The sequence below is a fragment of the Phycodurus eques genome, chromosome 13 (genome assembly GCF_024500275.1).
Source record: "Phycodurus eques isolate BA_2022a chromosome 13, UOR_Pequ_1.1, whole genome shotgun sequence".
Taxonomy (NCBI): domain Eukaryota; kingdom Metazoa; phylum Chordata; class Actinopteri; order Syngnathiformes; family Syngnathidae; genus Phycodurus; species Phycodurus eques.
In genome coordinates this window covers 17,890,341-17,912,130 of record NC_084537.1, presented here as the reverse complement: position 1 = coordinate 17,912,130, position 21,790 = coordinate 17,890,341, and the positions used below count along the sequence as shown (strand labels likewise).

General features: G+C 41.8%; 1 protein-coding gene across 11 annotated transcripts in view; it reads left to right on the top strand.

Moving 5' to 3' along the window:
- The window catches only part of LOC133411384 (receptor-type tyrosine-protein phosphatase mu-like), a 187,102-nt gene that overhangs the window by 155,302 nt on the left and 10,010 nt on the right, over positions 1-21,790 (top strand). For 10 of the 11 annotated variants that reach the window (XM_061693715.1, XM_061693712.1, XM_061693714.1 and 7 more), the window contains 6 exons: positions 4,312-4,348; positions 11,031-11,128; positions 15,134-15,250; positions 16,386-16,540; positions 17,128-17,263; positions 20,716-20,865. In XM_061693715.1, the coding sequence (XP_061549699.1) occupies positions 4,312-4,348; positions 11,031-11,128; positions 15,134-15,250; positions 16,386-16,540; positions 17,128-17,263; positions 20,716-20,865 (693 nt within the window). The remainder of the gene's footprint in view (positions 1-4,311; positions 4,349-11,030; positions 11,129-15,133; positions 15,251-16,385; positions 16,541-17,127; positions 17,264-20,715; positions 20,866-21,790) is intronic. The other variant, XM_061693706.1, reaches the window with a different exon arrangement.

Sequence of the window (21,790 nt, the reverse complement as noted above, 5' to 3'; positions counted from 1 at the left end):
TGGCGGAGAGGACGCCGGTGCCGTCGTCGCAGGGGGCCCTGAGCGATGGGGACTAGTCGCACGCAAATGCGCGCGCACACACACACACACACACACACACACATATACACACAACTGGAGAGAGCTGCTGTATCAGTGTGTGCTTGAATTAAGAGCAATAAAGATCAGAGGATGACAGCGCTCGCCGAGAGATTAAAAAAAAAGAGCAAACACTTGGTTGGAAAAAGAGCTTGACACAAAATACGAGGAGGAAGGACCTCCACCAAGGCTTCAACGCCAACTCAAGAATCTCTGTGGTACAACATCTTATAAAATGCGCAAAAGATCCCAGAATAGTCACAGTCTGAAAAGAAGTTGACTGGTTATCGTCACACACTTAATAATGACAATCCCCGGGTGTTGTGGCAACCAATCCTCCTTGTCAAGCGTCGTCCTTCCACTGCGATTCAAGCAAGCATGTCATTTTTGCTGTTTTTATTTTCCCGCCAGACCTTCACAAATCCTCTAATTTCGCTCGTACGAGAAAGAAGGTTGCTCTTTGGGTTGTGGTTTTTGCTGTTGTTGTTAAGTGAAAAACATTTGTGTGATCTTGACACAAAGGGCAAGGTGATCTTCCTTTACCGAGGGGCTGCCCTTGTAACGTGCACAATGCCAGTGGAGAGATTATTTGTATGTAACTTTTTTCTTTTTTTTTTTTTTTTCTTTTATTATTATTTTTTTTTTATAAATGTATTTTTTAATTTTTTTTTTGTATCCAACACGCCCGCGACCCTAGTGAGGAGAAGCGTTAAAGAAAATGGATGGATGATTTTTATTTTCTATTCCAAACCAATCCAGGGGTCCTACCCTCCACCTTTACAGCTTTTTTTTTCCCCCTGAGGGCGGGCAGAGCATAGAAAAGCTGTCACAATAATTTATTTTCATCCATCAATTTTCTTCCGCTTATCCGTGTATATTTAATTGTTTATACGGGTCATTTCTGGTATAGTGGTACATTAGCCTGACTTTGGTCCAGGCAGGATGGATTTAGTTCCCACTCAGTCATAGTGTGAATGTGAGCGTGAATGGTCTCAATAAGTGCTCTGTGGCTGACTGGTGACCAGTCCAGGATGGAATCAGCTTTTCGCCAAAGTCAAATGGGATAGGCTCCAGCTCCCCGCAACCCTGAACAGGATAATAAGCGGTGTAAAAAAAAAAAAGGATGGCTGGGTATTATTGATACATTTTGTTTTATTGTATACACATTTTAAACAATCAATAATTTCATAATCTGCGATTGGAAGGCGACCAGTTCAGGGTGTACCCCGTCGCTCGCCTGAAGTCAGCACCAGCACCCCCGTGACCCGAGTGAGGACAAGCAGTTTGGAAAATGGGTGGATGGATGATTGATTTCATAATTGTTTTTCTGTTTTTATTTTGTTTTTTTATCTTATTTCATCAAATTTTTTGCATCTTAAACAAAGCCTTAAAAATGAATACAGTGTATTTATTTCAATATTTTATTATCACTTTACCTGTATTCATTTGTGTTTGTATATATTTGTAGATTTTTTCATATAAAATAATTTTCTTCTTAATTTCTTATTGTCTGGGTGTTAAAACAGCTTTTTTTTTTCTCCAGAGCACCGGCTTTATCACATGCATGGACAAATCAATGCATTATTAATTTTTATATTTGTGTTTATTTTTTCCCCCCCATTTTCATTCATCATTTATTTCAGTTTTGTACTTTTTTTTAGTTTATTTTTAATATTGTATTTTTAATAATTACATTTTTAATAGTTTATTTAAAGTTTTTTTTTTTAATTCATTTTCTTCCTATTTGTATTTTTCATCTGTCCTTCATAGAACTTCGCATCCCATCCACAATGAACCACACCATCCCCTGCATGCTAAGCAACACTCGTATTTCAGCACTTACATGCACTCCATTGTCTCTGCGCACCTTTTACGCTGCGCTCAAGTCGTTAAAAAGACACATGAAACGTGTTACAAAGCGGCCTAGCTCGCTTTTATGACCTGATTCGCCGCGAATGCCGCCATGAGGATGACGAGCCGCTAATAGCCTGGTGATGTACCTGCCCGACACGCTCATTTGTAATCTCTTGTTACGGCCTCCCCACATTAATTCATAATGCAAGGTGCGCCTTCAATTATTTACCTTTGGCCGCTATTGGTTTTATGGGCTATTATGCTGCACCATACAAAGCCGAGGCCCACTTAAAGTCAAGAACACGTGCATATTCAAGAGAGTGCAGACAGACGGCTAACGATGTTTTTTTTTTGTTTTTTTTCGACTGTCTAACCCATCAGAACGCGCCAATAAAAAGCCAGTGCAGGCAACATCCCCGCTGTTTTTGTTATTGCGCGGAAGCCGGCAGATGATAATGATGATGGTCTTCACGAGGGCTCGGTAGTAAGCGAGTCAATGTACCCCCAAACATGTCGAGTCATTAGGCTACGAAACCGCATTCTCGCCCTGATTGCAAATTAGCATGCGTAGTGGCGAATGCAAAAGCACTCACGATAAACCAAGTACGTTGGCCATCATTATGTTATAATAAGATGCTAATTAGCATTAGCAAACCCAACAATCAAACATTTTGTAGGCAATGGGAGACAACAGTTTTATTTCAAGCAACCCTTAGAAGATTTGCGGTTGTTGTATTTTAACTTTTTCAGTTTTGGGGGGGATTTACGGGTAGTCTTGTTTTAAGTAGTGAAAATTTTATGGAATTTACGGTAGTCTCGTTTTAACTCGTGTAATTTTTATGGTATTTATGGTAGTCATATTTAATCCATTTCAGCTTTTGAAGGCGGGGGGGGTTGTGGTAGTCTTTTTTTAAGTAGTGCAACTCTTAGGGGAGTAGTGCAAATTTACGCTAGTCTTTTAACCTGTGTCATTTTCATCACAGGGGGAAAAGACTAACTAGAATAGCTTGGAAAATGGCATTTTGGGCATGTTCAACCCAAATTATCTTGCATATCAAGAGATTATACAATTTGAAGAAAGTAGAAACGGTGATGGAAGGGGACCTTTTAATTTGTGCAAATGTTATGGCCTTTACACTAGTCTTCTTTTAACTATAAATAAATATTATGACATTTGCGGTTGTCTCGTGCACTTTTTAGAGATTTATGATAGTCTTTCTTACCTTTGCATGTATTGAATTTATGGTAGTCTTATCGTAACCTGTCCAACCTTTTGGGTTATTTATGGTAGCCTTATTTTAACAAGTGCAATTTTGGGGGATTTATGGTAGTCTTAATTAATCTGTACAATTTTGGGAGATTATTGGAAACAGATGAAAGTCACTTCTTCTTCATTGGTCGTCTTATTTTAGCTTGCACAACTATTACTGGAGTCAAGGCAGTCTTATTTTAACCAGTGCAACTTTCATGGGATTTACGGTAGTTGTATTTAACCTGCAGGTTTTGGCTATTTACAGTAGTTTTATTTAGTCCACCCCCTCCAGCATTTATTTGTAGAAAAAGTAAAGGGGGATGCATGTTACAGTTGTGGCTTTGAAGCTCCCATTAGAAGCCGTGTGCTAATTCAGTCGGAGAACGCAAATCGAGGCCTGCAGGTGAACGTTCCTGCCTGCTGAACGTTACACACTGATAACTGGCAAGAATGCGCGGCGATCGTAGAAACAACATATAAATGGTCACAGCAGCGAGAAAAAACTAACAACCACGAAGCATGTTTTATTCCCTTTTAGACACATGATTTATTCCACTGTTGACCTTTTTCTCCGGCGTCCATTTCCTCACCTGAATAAGCATCTAATGCGGCAACGCTGCCTGACAGGACGTCACATGAAAGCACAAACAAGATAAAGGAGTCATTAAAAATAGAGGACAAGGGCGAGGGAAGCATCCTTTTTGCGTCCACTCGCGTTTGTCAGCGGTCCGGGCTCGAATGAATGAGGGAGGAGGATGATGATGGGGGAAGGAAGCCTTTAAGTCCTCCTGATGTTTTGTTTCTCGCCTGGCGTCTCCGGGGACAAGACAAGGAATTGGGCAAGCGCAACTTGAAGGGATTAGCGTAATCCCGCAGACTGGAAGCCCGTTGTGAAGACGGCTGCCGTTAGTCGTATCGCGAGGATTATCGACACTTTGCAGCTTCACTCCAGATGTGTGTGTGCGTGCGTGTGTTTGTGTCACACCTTCAGGATTGGGGTGTAGGTGTCCACGTCCACACTAATGCACGTTACCAAAAAATAAAAAGGGAGGGGGGGCGGATGTCTTTGATCTTTTGCTATCACGCAAACAGAGAATGGGTTTGTAATTTTGTCTTTTTCTTCGTAGGGTTACCACAGGCCAAATCACTACATCGCCACTCAAGGTAAGAATACGTTTCATTCAGGCCTGACTAGTGTGCTGCTTGAATGTTTTAAAAATAAAATTGCAGAGGGTACTTGAATTGAGGCCCGGGTGGATTTCTGCCAAAAGGGGCTGTTTTAGAGATTTTGAGACAAAGGGATGATATGAACTTGGCAGAGGGTACTTTTGATTCTGTCGCGACAAGTGCTGCCTAAATTGCCTGTCTTAAAAATCCAAACATTAAATCAATGAGTACTAATGAGTTAAATTTGGTGTGGGATGATTTTGAGCTCAAAGGTTAATACGAACATGCCAGAGGGCGCTTATGATGCAGGCCAAACTAGATTGCTGCCTAAACAGGCTATTTTGAATATCGAAACATAAAAAAGGATGTGAGTGAACTTTGATGCAGGGAAATTTGGAGCGAAAATGAAAACAAATGCCATGGCAGAGGGCACCTTTAATTCAGGCCTGATTAGTGTCCTGTTTAAACAGGATCTTTTAAAACTTGAATTAGAAAGTCAAAGGAGAGTGAGCCAAGATTGGTGTAGAAACGTTTTGCCTGAACGGCCGGCCTAGTGTACAAATTGCAGGTAAACGGAGTGATTGAAGTTTCGCGTAGAAACATTTTAGGCTGAAGAGGATCAAATGAACATGGTGGGAACTTTTTATTCAGATCCAACTAGTTTGTTGCCTAAACGGGGTTTTTTAGAAACCAACCCAGAAGTAAACAGCAAATGAGTATTAGGGTACAGTACGATGTAAGATAATAGGATTCAATGAACATGGCAGGGGGTATTTTTGATTCAGGCCCAACTAGTTTGCGGCCCGAATGTCCATGTGTAAACATTGGAACAAAAAGTGAACCATTACACTTCTGCTTAATCATTTCCTTGTGGTTGTTCTACACGTTTCCACCTGCATATCAAACCTGTGATCTTTTACTCATGCCACCGACGGAAACTTGTTGATTTGAGTGCGTGTGCGTACGAGCGTGCGTGGGCTCGGGGATGCTGTTGCATGCGTCGTCGTGCTCCTCTGTCTCTCTTCCATCTGTGCGGCAGGAGCTATTAATCGGGCCGCGGGATGAATAAATAAAAAAATAACTGGATTATCTGACATGTGCGGACACATTTTGTCACTGTGTTTCTCCCGCCGGCGGATTTACAAGGCGACGAGCACTTAGCGCCACCCTGGAGGTTAATGAGTGACTGATGCTCAATGGTTACCACATTAATCTCACATAGCACGCGCAGGGTCGCGTGCATGGAGATTGAGTACCTTACTTTCATGGTAAAAAATAATAAGTTTAAAAAAAAAAAAAAAGAAGAAGAAGAAAACAGTGAGGTGTTTTTTTTGTTGTTGGTGTTTAGCGAAGAGGAGGCCTTAATACATTCGCAAGCTGCTCGGGGGGAACTGGGAGTTGCATAATTAGCTGTTCATTAGCGCGGCGCCGCTACTCCTCAGCGTCTCAATTAAAGCCGAGGCTCTGTTTGTTCACCAGACGTGCTCGCATGGCGCTGACCGCCCAGCCAAACATGCGCACGTGACTACGCCGCCGCCTCCTCGAAATCAATTTATCTGTTTTTAATTGTTGAGAGGAGAAATCGAACGTTGGGGCACGTTGAGCTTAAAGAACAACATTGCATAAACCAGACTTGTTTGTTCCATTAAATGACTCTTTAAAATTTGAAACACAAAGCAAACAAAAGCTGAGTTAACACGGCAAAGGGCGGTCTTGTTTCAGGCCCGACTAGTTTGCTGCCTAAATTGACTTGTTTAAAGAAAATTGAAACGGAAGGTAACATTTTGTTGCGGGTACATTTTGCGCTTTTAATTTAAGACTCCCTTGTTTTAGAAATCCATACTGGGTGGAGAGTCAAGGCTGGTGCGGGAACATTTTGAGTTAGAAGAATGAAAACAAAATGGCAGAAGGCACTTTTAATTCAGGCTCAACTAGCTTTTTGCCTAAACAAACTATCTTTCGATTAAAAACTGAAAATCAAAAACAAAATCAAAAATTCACATGGTGCCAGAGGGCTTATTTGAAGTCTAGTCCGGCGAGTCTGCCGCCTAAACAGCCTGGGGTAAAAGTTAGAACGGAAGACAGACGGAAAGTGAAAGAAGTTTTGCACGAGAACATATTAAGAGGGAATATTTTGAGCTAAAAGGATGATAAAAGGAACATAACAGAGGGCACTTTTAATTCAAGCCTGACTCGTATTCTGCCTCCTGGGCCGCAGTAGAAATCGAAAGGGAAACCGGTACTGAGTAAAGTTTAGTGCAGAAACATTTGGAAGGCAAAGAATATAAATAACAGAGCACTTTTAATCCAGGCCAGAGTAGTTTTCTGCCTTAACGAGCTGCTGTTCAAATCGAAACAGAATGTGAGTGAAGTGTGGCCTGAGAATATTTTTGAGTTTAGAGAAGAAAAATAAAATGGCAGTTGACCTAGTGTAAAAATAAAAACAAACAAACATAAGGTGAACAGTTGGGGAAATGTAGTGCAGTAACATTATCCTCTTAAAAGAGTACAAATAACATGGGTGAAGGCACTTGATTCAGACCCAACTAGGTTACTGCAGAAATGGGCTGCTCTGGAAATGGAAGTGGAAGTAAACATGGAGTGAGTGAAGTTTGGTGTGGCAAAATTTCGAGTTTAAACATTAAAAATATTAGAGGGCACTTTTAATCCGGTATATGCGCAACCTATTTCCGCATTCGGCAAAACCGTTGCATAACACCCATGGGAACTTTAAACTTCTACAACATATATTTTTTTTTAGCGCAAGATCTCACCACAGAGCTACCAAAGATAACAATAGCTGATGTTTAGGCCTTGTCCCTGTTTACATATATCACACCAGCCATAAGGAAAACAAAATTTCAGTAAATTCGGCTTCAAACTGTCATGTCATCAACCCTCGTTATGCTCGTCAGTGTAGCATCCACAGGAAGCCAGCTATCCCGTGTCTCGTGACGTTCTGCATATAGTGGATTCACGCCCGACCAGTTCGCTGGTTGCCTTTTTTCCCCCAACCCATTTGGAAACATCTGTATTCTCCGGGAGAAAGAGAGCAATCTTCTTTCATGAATTATTTGGCTGATGACCCGTAAGCAAAAAGTTTCGCGCGGGGCTCCAAAACGTCGACCCTCTCGGAGCGGCAAACAAAACCGAGGAAAAGCGCCGGAGAAGCTCAAAGCCGAATATGGGCGACAGCGGCGCTCATTAGCTTTTGGAGCTACCAACGAGTCGAAAGGTGCAACAGCTGTCACTCTATTAAAAGTCATCATCGCCGAGCTCGCCCGCTCATTACCTATTTTGATGTATTCGCGGTGCAGCTCATTTACTCGCCACATTAAACGGCTCACCTTGGTTCGTTTTTAGGAGGCGCTGATCAATTCAATCGGCCCACCACCAACCTTTTTTTTCTTTTTTTTTTTTGCATCAGTTACCAGCTACTTCCATGGACCAGGGTTTGTATTTAACTTGTGATCTATGTTTTTCTTTATTCATTTAAAAAAATATTTTAAGTAAAATTGTCTTATCTTCCTATATTTAAGTGCAGTGTTGATGTACAAATTGTTCGTAATAATATAAAAGCTCAATCACTAGATTTTACATGGACATCAGTTTCCCCAGTTGACAAAACTTGGTGGACATATCGATTATAATAGGGCGCACGAAAAAGCCTCATGGGCCCATCCCATAATGGAACAGCAAGTCGGCCATTTTGGGCTCGTACTTTCTACGAAGTCCGACTGGGATTGGAGCCCCGGTCGGAAGCAGGTATCCAAAACCAGTGTTTCCCAACCTTTATTTAGCCAAGGTACATTTTTTTTCCATTGAAATCATTCATTCATTTTCAAATCTCACAGTACACCGGCAAACAAAAATGTCACAAAAAGTGTATACAGTGCACAAAAAAATGTATCTACTTCACACAAATGTACTTACTAAATGTACTGAAATGTGCTCCTGTTTAGCTGAACACAAAGCTACTTTTGTATGAATGGCAATAGGTGGATGCACAGGTTAATTGTATCACCTGCCATCTAAGATAGATGAGCAAAAGTACATTATTTGGAGTCAAATAAATAATCATTTTCTGAACAATTAAGTGACATTGGATAATTTCCAGCGGTATACTTAATGACGTGGTTGTTAATCATTCCCTTCCAGTTTGCCTGACATTGTATTTTTAACAAAGCTGTTAAGGTAGCAAACTAGTCAGGCCTGAATTAGAAGTGCATTCTGCCATGTTAATTTACTTCCACTTTGAGCTGTTCCGTTAACACAGCTTTCACGAGGGCAACAGTTTATTGATACGGGTGTTTAGTGAAACAAAATTCAAGAAAAACTGCTCAACCTTTGAAGATGCCTGATGTACTGTCAGGGAGACAGAATGGGAAAGTGTTTGAAGAGCAATAATGACATGAAAAAGCCGTTTTTTGCAGTTAAAGCAATTGTACGTTTGTCTGCTTATGTGAGTGAAACGTGGAAATTTTACCATCTGTCGGCTACTTCGTTAGCGGCCGCCAGGCAAGCGCCACGCGGCGTTGACTCCCGTCGATCCGTGACGAGCCTACACGGCCACCGGGATATCCGTCACCGTCGCATTTCCTTGCCTCTGACGAAGAAACGCTGCGCCAACCCCTACAACGCAACCACCCGCCCTCGCAGTTGAAAGGAACTCGTCTGCAAACTTTGCAGACAAAGACAAAAAAAAAAACACCGCTCTCACCTTGCCGCTCCCCGAGCGAGTGAGCGCTCAAACGCTTCCATTTCTTCCTCTTCGATCTCTGAGAGTGTGAGCGAGCGGCCCCTCGGCAAGGTTTTCCCACTGAGAAGGAGCAAAATAGGCACACGTGTCTCATTAGCGGCGCTAATGTGCTCACGTAAGCGTGTGCCTGACTTTGTCACTGAATCTGAACAATAATTCACCAAAAATGAAGAAAGTCATCAGATATCAGCGCAATGCCAAGGCCACACAAAAGAAAGAAAACTCAAAATCTTTGCATTTTAGCATTGAAAATGTACATAGTGTACAGTACTACTGTGCATTACTGAATATTTAAGCGTTTAAAGGATGTTTAAGAGTCTAGAAAGTGTTTATAAGAGTATGGTAGAGGTTAATAGGAGTGTGGGGAAGATTAATGAGTCTGGGGAGATTCATAAAGCTTTAAAATATGATATGTAAAAATAATCCAAAGCGTATGTGGTCACTACTTAGCAGATTTCACCTATTGCGGGGATGGTCCGGAACCTAACCCCTCGTGATGAACGATGGATTACTGTATTAGTAATTTTATTTGTCTCGTAATATTCAAATAGATTCTCATTAGAGTTGGTGGTGTTAAAGAGCCTTCCTCTTCCGGTCCTCATACGCATATGGAACAATAAAGTCGTCCAGGATTGCAGCTTGGCACCAGACCGCCAGTGAATGATGAGGTTTTTTTTTTTGGGGGGGGGGGGGGGGGGGGGGGTGGGGGGGGGTTGTTTTGTTTTTTTATCATAATAATGCCAAGTGCTACCTACACACCAGCTGTCCCACTTCTCTTTCGCCTAAACTTCTCCTTCCTCTTCCTTCCCACGGGATCGAGAAGTGTGGGAGGTGGTTGGGTGGGATGATGCAGATACTCCGAAGTTGTTCTTTTGTTGTTGTTTTTTTTGTTTTTAAATGTGAAAAGACGAGCACAGGGTATTTGTTTTACATTTGTCCATTTTTTCTTTTTCTTTTTTTTTTCTTGAGAACAAAACACAAGGTCATCTCTTGTTTGTGTTTTTAAAATAAAAGCGTTAAATGTTGTTTTGCAAAGAACAAGCTTGGCAGGAGTCACAAACCAATCAGACGAGCGACAGATTGGAGCGTTTCAAACAAGTGCAACAAAACAGAGGTTTAAATGCCATGAAAAACAGATCAAAGCGATCAAGAACTGAAAAGTCAATGTGCGTAAGAACAATATCGCCTTCATCATTTCAGTAGCGAGGCAGCCTTGCAGAAAACTGAAGTGTGAAATATTTGCTACATGCTTCGAATGGGGGAAGGGAGCACCATCTGGTGGACAAAAAAAATCAAGTGCGTCAAATTAAAATCTTGACACTAAGCAAGCTCGTTCGTTTATGTTGGGATAAATGGGGGATGGACAAAAATGTCTTTCTATATTTTAAATTCATCAAGCATATAGTGCCACTTCTTACCCATTCAAAGCATGCAGCAACATATCACGTTTATCACTTTTTGTGCCTGACTACTAAAATGTCGCCAATGATGTTGAATATGGTGTGTAATTATATATTATCTCACATTTTGCCTGTGCTTGTTTTTGACCTGGTTCTTATTGCATGTAATTATAATGCATCTAACCAACAAGTAAGACAATGAGTTAATTTCAATAATGAACTTTGCTATTGCGGGTCGACCTAATTTTACTAATTTCTCCAGATAATTGCTGTTGGTTGGAGAATTCTGTGTCGACTTGATTTGCATGCGCTAATTAATTTGTAATAATTTCAAACACTCATGTTTGATTAAACTAATAATCATCATTCTAATTAACCCGAATAATTTGAAGTGAATAACTTATTAATCGACAATTTACAACATGAAACACTGTCCTGTCTGTCGTAAATGTACAATCTGGTGGACAAATAATCACATTGCAGCAGTTATTGTTTCCTTCAATTTCTTCTCCGTCTGCAGGCCCCATGCAGGAGACGGTGTTGGACTTTTGGCGGATGGTGTGGCAGGAGAACACGGCGGCCATCGTCATGGTGACCAACTTAGTCGAAGTAGGCCGGGTGAGTAGCGGCCTGCTAGACTTCCAGCCCCAGTCATGTGACCCGTCCTGGGCTCCTCGTGTGGTTGCCGAGAGGGTTCTTTTTGAGTGAGGACAACAGTTGATGATTTTTAAACAGTACAATACAAGTTATCTCCTGTAGCCCTAATGTGTTGCACTTGAATCACCGAGCAGCGTTCAAGAGCGGCACAAAGCTGTTAATTAAAGCGCCCCGGTGGCGGAAAGGTGCTGAGAAACAAGTGCACCTTTTCACATTCTGCTGATTTTGCAGCATAGCAGAGCTGCTCAATGATTCACAGCGCCTATCGCACCCCCCCCCCAGCTACTCTCCTGGTACCTCATTAGGCCGCTTCCGCACCCGCTGAGCCCCGCCCCTCACCTTCTGCACACCTGCTTAGCGGCGGCGGGCGTCGTCCTCTACACCCCCGTGGGGGTCCCACAAGCGTCTGCTATATGATCCCTGGCCAATGGCGGCTGTGGCTGCACAGTCGAGCTAACTCGTAAAGTCGCTGGAGCGTAGCGCAGCGGGCCATCTGCTCGGTGCGCTGGCCTGATGAATTTTGGGAAATCCTGCCGCGCACACACACTACAGCACAAGGAGATGGCACCTGGTGTACTTTGATGTATGACACACTCCAATTTTTATTGGGAAGAAGCGAGCAAATTGGCTCTGATTCTCACACCTTCGCTAGTACCACCTTGCACAATAGAAATACAACCCCAATGCCAATGAAGTTGGGACGTTGTGTTAAACATAAATAAAAACAGAATACAATGATTTGCAAATCATGTTTAACCTATATTTAATTGAATACACTACAGAGACAATATATTTAATGTTCAAAATGATCAACTTTATTGTTTTTAGCAAATAATCATTAACCTAGAATTTTATGGCTGCAGCACGTTCCAAAAAAGCTGGGACAGGGTCATGTTTACCACTGTGTTACATCACCTTTTCTTTTAACAACATTCAATAAACGTTTGGGAACTGAGGACACTAATTGTTGAAGCTTTGTAGATAGAATTCTTGCTTGATGTACAGCTTCAGCTGTTCAACAGTCCGGGGTCTCCGTTATCGTATTTTACACTTCATCAATGGGAGACAGGTCTGGACTGCAGACAGGCCAGTCAAGTACCCGCACTCTTTTACTACGAAGCCACGCTGTTGTAACACGTGCAGAATGTGGTTTGGCATTGTCTTGCTGAAATAAGCAGGGGCATCCATGGAAAAAGACATTGCTTGGATGGCAGCATATGTTTCTCCAAAACCTGTATGTACCTTTCAGCATAAATGGTGCCTTCACAGATGTGTAAGTTACCCATGCCATTGGCACTAACACAGCCCCATACCATCACAGATGCTGGCTTTTGAACTTTGCGTCCATATCAGTCCAGATGGTTATTTTCCTCTTTGGCCCGGAGGACATGAAGTCCACAATTTCCAAAATCAATTTGAAATGTGGACTCGTCGGACCACAGAACACGTTTCCACTTTGCATCAGTCCATCTTAGATGAGCTCGGGCCCAGAGAAGCCGCCAGCGTTTCTGGGTGTTGTTGATAAGTGGCTTTTGCTTTGCATAGTAGAGTTTTAAGTTGCACTTACGGATGTAGCGCCGAACTGCATTTATTGACATTGGTATTGTGAAGTGTTGCTGAGCCCATGTGGCTATATCCTTTCCACATTGATGTCGGTTTTTGATGCAGTGCCACCTGAGGGATCGAAGGTCACGGGCATTCAATGTTGGTTTTCGGTCTTGCCGCTTACATGCAGTGATTTCTCCAGATTCTCTGAAACTTTTGATTATATTATGGACCGTAGATGATGAAATCCCTAAATTCCTTGCAATTGTACATTGAGGAACATTGTCCTTAAACTGTTCGAACTGCTTTCTCACGCACTTGTTCACGAGGTTAACCTCGCCCCATCTTTGATTGTGAATGACTGAGCAATTCAGGGAAGCTCCTTTTATGCCCAATCATGGCACCCACCTGTTCCCAATTAGCCTGTTCACTTGTGGGATGTTCCAAACAGGTGTTTGATGAGCATTCCTCAACTTTCTCAGTCTTTTTTTCAGAATCAGAATCAGAATCATCTTTATTTGCCAAGTATGTCCAAAACACACAAGGAATTTGTCTCCGGTAGTTGGAGCCCCTCTAGTACAACAGACAGTCAATTTACAGAACACTTTGGAGACATAAAGACATTGACAAAAAACAACTGTGCAAAAAGATGCAGAGTCCTCTAGCACTTAGAGCATTTCGAATGACTAATATTGCGATAGTCCGGTGCAATGACCATTGTGCAAAGGGCGCTGAGACTTCAAAGAGTGTATGCGCTTTAAAGTGACGAGTAGTGCGATCACCTGTACCAGCTTTTTTGAAACTTGTTGCAGCCATAAAATTCAAAGTTAATGATTATTTGCTAAAAACAATAAAGTTGATCAGTTTGAACATTAAATATCTTGTCTTTGTAGTGTATTCAATTAAATATAGGTTGAACATGATTTGCATTGGATTCTGTTTTTATTTGTTTAACACGTCACAACTACATTGGAATTGGGGTTGTAAAAAACGACTAGAAATAATCCAGTTACATGAGCACTCCCAACATAAATTTCGTAACAGCAAAAAATAAATAACGCACAATTTGGAAATAACCCGTTAGTCTGTAAATGCGTACATGTCTGTATGCTCAAACTGAAACAACACACACACGCAATTGGTCCTTGCCCTTTATTCATGATAGCTGCCACCTTGCACAGTAGAAATAAATAAAATGACTAGAAATGATCCACAGAGTAAAAAGTAATCCACAACAGACTCGGTCACGTGTGTAAATGTCATGATTAAGCAATTGCGCCTCTTGGTAGTAATAATAACCATTAACTTGCACAATAGAAATCAACCAAACGACTGGGAATAAACTGTAAATAATTCCGTTACATTTGCACTTTCAATGTAAATGTCAAGGCAAACAAGCACACAATTACTTTATTAAGTCCTTTTTTAGTGATTGATGATAACTGCCACCTTGCACAATAGAAATACATTTGACAATTAGAAATAAGCCAGTCAATAAATCCATTACATGCTCAGTCAGCCACACGGAAATGTCAACGCACACACACGCACACACACGCACACACACACACACACACACACACACACACACACACACACACAAAATTAGCGTGACGTGGTTGGTCCTCGTCAGTTAGTCACTATAACCCGTCACATTTCACAATAAAAACAAACAAGACGACTCGATATAATCCAGTCCGGGCAAAAGACGAACCCCTTAATGAGGCCAATTGTGGCCGAGTGCAGCGGGTCATTCCGACATCTGATATTGTAATGGCCTCCGAATGGCTGAAAGTGGATGTCGTCTGGGGATTACGCAACGTGCGTGTGTGCGTGCACACGCGTGTTCTCAAATTCTCATTTCACTGCTAACCCGTTCACGGGCTCCTCAGAGGACCAGTGAATGCGCTTCTTCGTCATCCCTCCATCTCCCTCACTAGCAACAGTTTAATTGAAGAAAAGGAGGAGGAGGGCGGGTAATTCTGCACTCTTATTATGGCTAATACCAGTAATATTTCCACTGGAGTGTCTTAGATTCCTGTAGGGAAATCTGTTCTTAACAGCCCAGGGTTTATTATTTCACATCATTATTGGACCGCCACCTCCCTTTCCCTCATCCATTTTTTTTTTCATGTTCTCTCTCTCCCCGGCCGCCCGAGTTCTGTACCATTTACTTAATTTTCCCTTCGCCGAAGCGCCGATGGATGAAAAGCAATAACGTGCAAATGGAGGCCCCCCTCCGTTGATAAGTTTTTATAAGGGGCCGCCCGGCTCATTCTGACGTGCCCGAAGAGCTGAGACATCAGGCAGCGGTGTGTCGTGCCATTTATCTTTACAACTTGCGCAACGCGGCTTTACTGCGCTCATCAGATGTGATTTATCGCGTCTTTTTTTTTTTTTTTTTTTTTTTTTTTTTTTTAGGTTAAGTGTTGTAAATACTGGCCAGACGACACGGAGATCTACAGAGACATCAAGGTGACGCTCATCGAAACCGAACTCCTCTCCGAGTACGTCATCCGGACCTTCGCCGTGGAGAAAGTATGGCTCTGCCTCGGCACATTTGGTCGCACGCAATTTACCGTAATTTCTTGTGTATAATACACATTTTGTTGTTGTTGATAAAGCATACTATACATAGGTATAAGGAAAATGGGGTGGGGGGGGATCACATTGTATCAACATATACCAGTACCTATGGTTTGTGAAAAAGGTGTAAGCTACTATCATTCCTATATGATGTATAATGTTACAAACGTGTATATAAACGCAGTACATTTTTGCTGCTCACTTAGAATCATGATGTCGTTATGGGCGCGGCCATGCCGTTATCGTATCTGTCCGGATGTACTTCCAAGTCAAGGGCGCAGTGTTATGTCATTGCAACGCCACTTATCTAGTTTTTTTCCTGTATATCTGGTAGATTACCGCTTACTTTCCGCCGTAACGCTGTCCCCACTTGGCTACCTTTTCAGATGTTTCACTCGGAACTCACTTCTTTTTGAATCGCTACTCCACTGCGCTACGGAAGCTAGCTAGCGCTGCAGCTGCTAGCATCTCCAGACTTGCAACACAACAACGGCCGGTGGACTATACACCAACTATTAACTTTCCAGATTTTTGGGTTCCATTTTGCGAGCGCGTGTTATACTCGTGAGCATATTTTCCAAGAGAAATTACGGTATGCATCATATGATTAAAGCGATCTCTCCTCTGGCCAGTTATTCATGATAGCCGCCACCTTGAGCAAAAGAAATAAACAGAAAAATAAGAAACAATCCGCAGTCAAAAAAATTCTCAGCGATACACTTGATCTTGCACGAGGACATGCAGTCATGGCAATGTGAGTGCTCCCCTGACCAGTTATTAATGATAACCATCAGTGTGCACAATAGAAATAAACAGAACTGTGATAAGTAATCCGTAGAGTGAAAAAAACATGGTGCACAGTGTATGTGTCATATGATCAATGCGATAGCTCTTCTCGCCAGTTATTCATGATACACCTCGCATGACAGCAATGAACGAATGTTGTCTCCGACAATCCACAGTGTAAAAACCGAAAATGAATGAAACTGTCACTTAAAATTTGTCATGACCACAAGCTAAACAATTTTTTTTAATGCTTGTGTGTGCGTGTTCCCACGGCGACCGCGTGTCCATCGTCGTTCCTCAGCGATGCGCTCACGAGATCAGAGAGATCCGTCAGTTCCATTTCACGGGCTGGCCGGATCACGGCGTGCCCTACCACTCCACGGGGCTGCTGGGCTTCATCCGCCGTGTCAAGTCCAAGACCTTAAGCAACGCCGGGCCCATGGTGGTGCACTGCAGGTACACGGAGCATGCTCACAACTTAATACTTGAATACGTTTTTTTAAACAGTAAATACTAAGACGTACAGTTAGTGAGTCCGTTAATGAGTGTTCCATCTCATCTCGTTTTGAGGGAAGCAACTTTCTGCTATTGTAAGTGGAGGCCACACACACACACACACACACACACACACACGCACACACATATAATATGCGCCTCACAGTTCTGAGGACCTTCAAATCCGCCCCGTCCTGTTGAGTTTGCATGTTCTCCCCGTGCCTGTGTGGGTTTTGTCCGGGTACTTTGGTTTTCACCCACATCCCAAAAACATGCATGGTAGGTTAATTGAAGACTCTAAATTTCCCATTGGTGTGAATGTGAGTGTGTATGGTTGTTTGTTTATATGTGCCCTGCGATTGGCTGGCATCTAGTTCAGGTAAGTACTACATATACTGTGTGTGTGTGTGTGTGTGTGTGTGTGTGTGTGTGTGTATACTATATGTACTCCTATTCTTTTCGTTTTGTGACAAAATATCAAATCAGCTGTTCCGTTTGAAAGTGTTCTCTCTTGTTCAAACCTCCGCCATGCCTTCCCTTCTCCACAGCGCCGGCGCCGGCCGGACGGGCTGCTTCATCGTCATTGACATCATGCTGGACATGGCGGAGCGCGAAGGCGTGGTGGACATCTACAACTGTGTCCGGGAGCTTCGATCGCGCCGCGTTAACATGGTCCAGACTGAGGTAGGTCGCGTCCGGGACCAAGGGGAGCGCCGCTGTGCATCAGGTGTTTTTGTATATGCCGCCCAACAAAGCAGAGAAAGGACAGGAGACCAGCAGGAACCAAGTCAAAGTCAGACTGACACACATTATGAAAACTGCTTAAAAAAATACAAGCATGCTTATTCATATGTGTAATCACTCTGTATTAAATATTAAACATAATAGCTCACACGTTTGAGTGGTCAGAAATGACCGGGCACAATTTTGCTATTTAAAGAAAAATGTCTCACACCAGTCATGGCCATGACACATTTTTTTGACATCTTGGGGCAGAGGGCTCGGCTGCCCTATATTGCAGGAAAACGGACATGTGGAGGCGGCATGAAATGTCAATGTTACACGTTTGCGCGGTAATTTGTTTTTAGGGAGAATTCATGGGGCACCAGATATTGAAGTATTCCTGTCAGCTTTGCCCATTTAATTTCTACCCTGCCTTCATTATCGTGTTTTTTTCCCAACACTGCTTCATGTCAAATGTTTGCACACAGTCACTTGTTGCTAGGCAGAATTCATGGGGCACGATTAAAAAATAAATAGGTCCAGTCATGCACACAACATGTTTTCCTTGGCAACTTGAGGCAGAGACCGTCCCACATAACAGAGTAAGGACGGGAAGAACCCAGTAATCACTGCTCTGTATTAAATGTAAAATATAACAGCTTTTTCTACAAACCATTCCATGTACCGCTTCTCAAAATGCACAAATATTACAGTATTCAGACACAATCAGGAAATATTTTTTTAATTCACACAAATATCGTGTCACTTTCACCTGAGCGTTCCTCACAAAAGGCATTTATTGCGGCGCACGCTCGCCTGGCATGTACGCCCGCCGTCATAAAAGAGCTTTAGAGGCTTATAAGCGAGTAAAGGACTTTCCTGAACACCAGCCATCTGGCGCCACTTGAACGCATCGTTTGCTCGTAATTCCCTTTGGAATCGGCAAGCGTCGTTGGTCTTAATGGGCGAACGTTTGAGCTGCGCTGCAAGCCCTGTCTCACTTTTCCTCAAGTTCGGTGACCTTCAAAGTGTCCCAAACCTAGTTCGTCCCCCAACCCCCTGCAGTTGTTTCTTCCTTGACAGCCTGCTCCTCTGTGATTGGCTGGTCCGAGGTGTAGCTAAATATTATTTTCTTTTAATTTGAAAAATATTTCACTTCATTAATTTTGTTTGTTGTTTGATTATTATAAATACGAATGTAAATGTTAGATATTTTATTTATTTTTTCTGGCTCTGTGGCATTTTTTCTTTTTTCTTTTATGGAAAATCACAAAATACAAATTATGAAACAAAATTACGTAATACATAACATTATTTAAACAGATAAAAAATGAACTACTGTAATTATATATTTTTGTTTGTTTCTTCTGGTTCAGGGATATTTTTCTGATTTTGTCATTCTGAAAATCACAAAATAAGTATGAAAAAAATAATAGTAGAAAATAATTACCACTAAAAACCATAAAATAAAACGTATGAAATTTTAAAATAATTTATAACAGAAAATATTAACATTATTTAAAAAATAAAATTTTAACGTATTCAACTAACCATAGTTAAATTTTAATTATTATACACTAATTTATAAGTTTTTTTATGGTTTATATAATTTTAATGTAGAAAATCACAAAATAAAAAGTGTTAAATGATAATTCATAAAGGTTTTCTAATGTATGAAGTGCAAAATGAATAGTATAATTTTTTTTATTTAATCTTAATTTGTTTATCTTTGAAAAATAGTTATTTTTTTCCTGGCTCTGCTGTATTTTTCTGATTCTGTAACATAGAAAATATACAAATAAAAGGCATAAAACAATAAAGGAATATAAAATGTAAAAATTATAACATTTTAATTGGAGAGTGTTGTTGGGCTTACTTGGCAAGCGCTTCAACAATGCTGCTGCCCGAGCGCCGCTCATCCTGACTCACTTCTCCTCAAGTTCTAAGTTCAGTGAGGTTCAAAGTATACCCAAAGAGCGTTTTTTATTTGTTTGTTTGTTTTTCCCGGCCTTGCAGGTGTTTGTGGGTCGTCGACCTGCACCACCGCGATTGGCTGGTTTGTAGCTCCATGCCACTCGACGAATCGCGGCTCAAGCGCAACGGCGGAAACCGAGCCGCGGTCAGAAGGTCGCATTCTCGATGATGCCTAGCTAAACGGCGACACGTGTTTTCTTGCGAATCGCCCTCATCTCTCCGACCTTGTGCGTGCATGCGGATTTTACCGGGAGACGACAAGCGGGTGTCAGCTGAAAATGTCACTTCAGAACAGATTTCCATCAAGCCCCGAGCACTGTCACCGTTACAGCTGCTTGACTGATTGATGGAATGAGGAGGTGGAGGGGGGTACATTTCGCCATTTCCTGCTTCATTCTACGTAGTTTGCGTTGTAGAGTCACTGGCCACTAAATTACGTGCACCTACAAACTCAAGCTGCATCAGAAATAGGCTTTTACAAAGATAATAATGCGCTAGCGCTGAGCAGGACTTACTCAATGTCAGATTTTGTAGGTTTTTTTGTTTTTTTTTGTTTTTTTTTTTGCTTTTACGATCGGTGTATCTGCAGCTTTCACAAGTACCCGATACCTTGAAATAAGGCCTGTATCGGCCCAATACCGATACCTGGTTTTGGTACTCACTCATCTCTAGTTTTGTTGTGGATTATTTTTTTGGGACCCATCCCCGTTATTTGCAGAAAATCCTTCTTAGTAGTGTTTCGTTTTATTTTTACCAGATCCCCTGGTCATTTGCATCGATTTAAAAAGATAATTAAAAAAATTATGGCATTTATAAAGAGCGTCAATTATTTACAGGGGATAGGGACAAATCCTGAACACTGGTCCACTGTTCCCAATTTTGGGATTTTTTTTTTTTTTTTTTTTTTTTTTTTTTTTAATCGCATGTTTTTGCTATTTTCAAACAGGCTTTGCTTTTTAAAGTTTTTTCTTTGAGGGTGACAAGGGGTGTGCCAACTCTGTCCTTATATCATAGGGGATGCGTGGTTTTGATCAGAACATTATTAAAGACGCTGGAATTGTAAACTCGCAATGCCTGGTGGTTGTCAGTGTGAATTTGGGTCAGGGGGGGGCCCAAAAAGGTCAAAGTATTGGAGGTACTGTAGTTCCTGCAGTGATAACAAAGCACAGCACAATATGTCATGTGACCTTTAAACATGCACCCAAAGACAAACATTAGTCAGAGTAAACAGCCTGGGGATCGGCACGGGAACAAACATGGCCGGTTCATGGAAAGGTCTTAAAAGGGACATGTTTTGCCATTTTCCCACTGAATTTACAGCGTTCTTGCAAGCAGCCAGTTTTGAGGTTCCTGTCCTATCTCTATCCTCTGTTTTATTTTTTATTTTTGATGACACTGATTCCCTGACGGATTCGCAATGAGGATGCACTGTCTCGCAGGAGCAGTACGTCTTCATCCACGACGCCATCTTGGAGGCGTGCCTGTGCGGCGACACCACCATCCCTGCCGGACAGTTCCGCTCCGTCTACTACGACATGAACCGCCTCGACCCGCAGACTAACTCCAGCCCCATCAAGGAGGAGTTCAGGGTAGGCCCAAATTGTCACTTTCCCAAAAAAACTACGGTCAGGTGACCGTAGCAGGAAAGGTTAACACTTCATATAAAGAAACCAAAATCATTAAAATAAAAAAAAATAAGATGCTGTACTTACCATTACTGCTGAGAGTGTGAAAAAAGGAGGGCGAACAAGGCAAAGATACTCCCGCCGCACAAACACAGATAAGCACTATGCACTAGCTAAGCAGAAACACTATGGTGCTGGGGACAAAATGGCGGCGAGGCACGGCCGTTGTAAAGTTGAAACGTCGTAGGTCGAGTGCGTCGTATCTCGAGGACGTCCTGGAGTTTATATTTTTATGATAACATTTTTAAGTAATATATTTCCAATATTGTTTTAATTATTTTAAAATGTTGTTTATTTTAATGTGTATTAAAACATTTTAGTCATATTACTGTAAATGACTCAAATAAAAAATGTAAAAGAAAAAAAAAAGATAATAACATTTTAGAAGATTTTATCCATTCATCCATTTTCATTACCGCTTATCCTCCTCGCTATCTTCAGGCGGGAGGCGGAGTACACCCATAGAAACAAACAACCAGTTGCACTCACAATCACACCTACGGGCAATTTAGAGTCTTCAATCAACCTACCATGCATGTTTTTTTTGGGGATGTGGGAGGAAACCGGAGCGCCCGGAGGAAACCCACCCAGGCACGGGGAGAACATGCAAACGCCACGCAGGCGGTGCCAGGATTTGCACCCCGGTCCCCAGAACTGTGAGGCAGATGTGCTAACCTGTGCCAGCCCAAAAATATCACATTTTTTAAATGATAACTATATAATTTCGGTAAAATGTCTTTCTTATATTAATGAAAATTATCTTTCTGTAAAAAAAAAAATACATCACCGTTAATGTCCAAGCGGCAGTAATATCATTTTTTTAATTAAT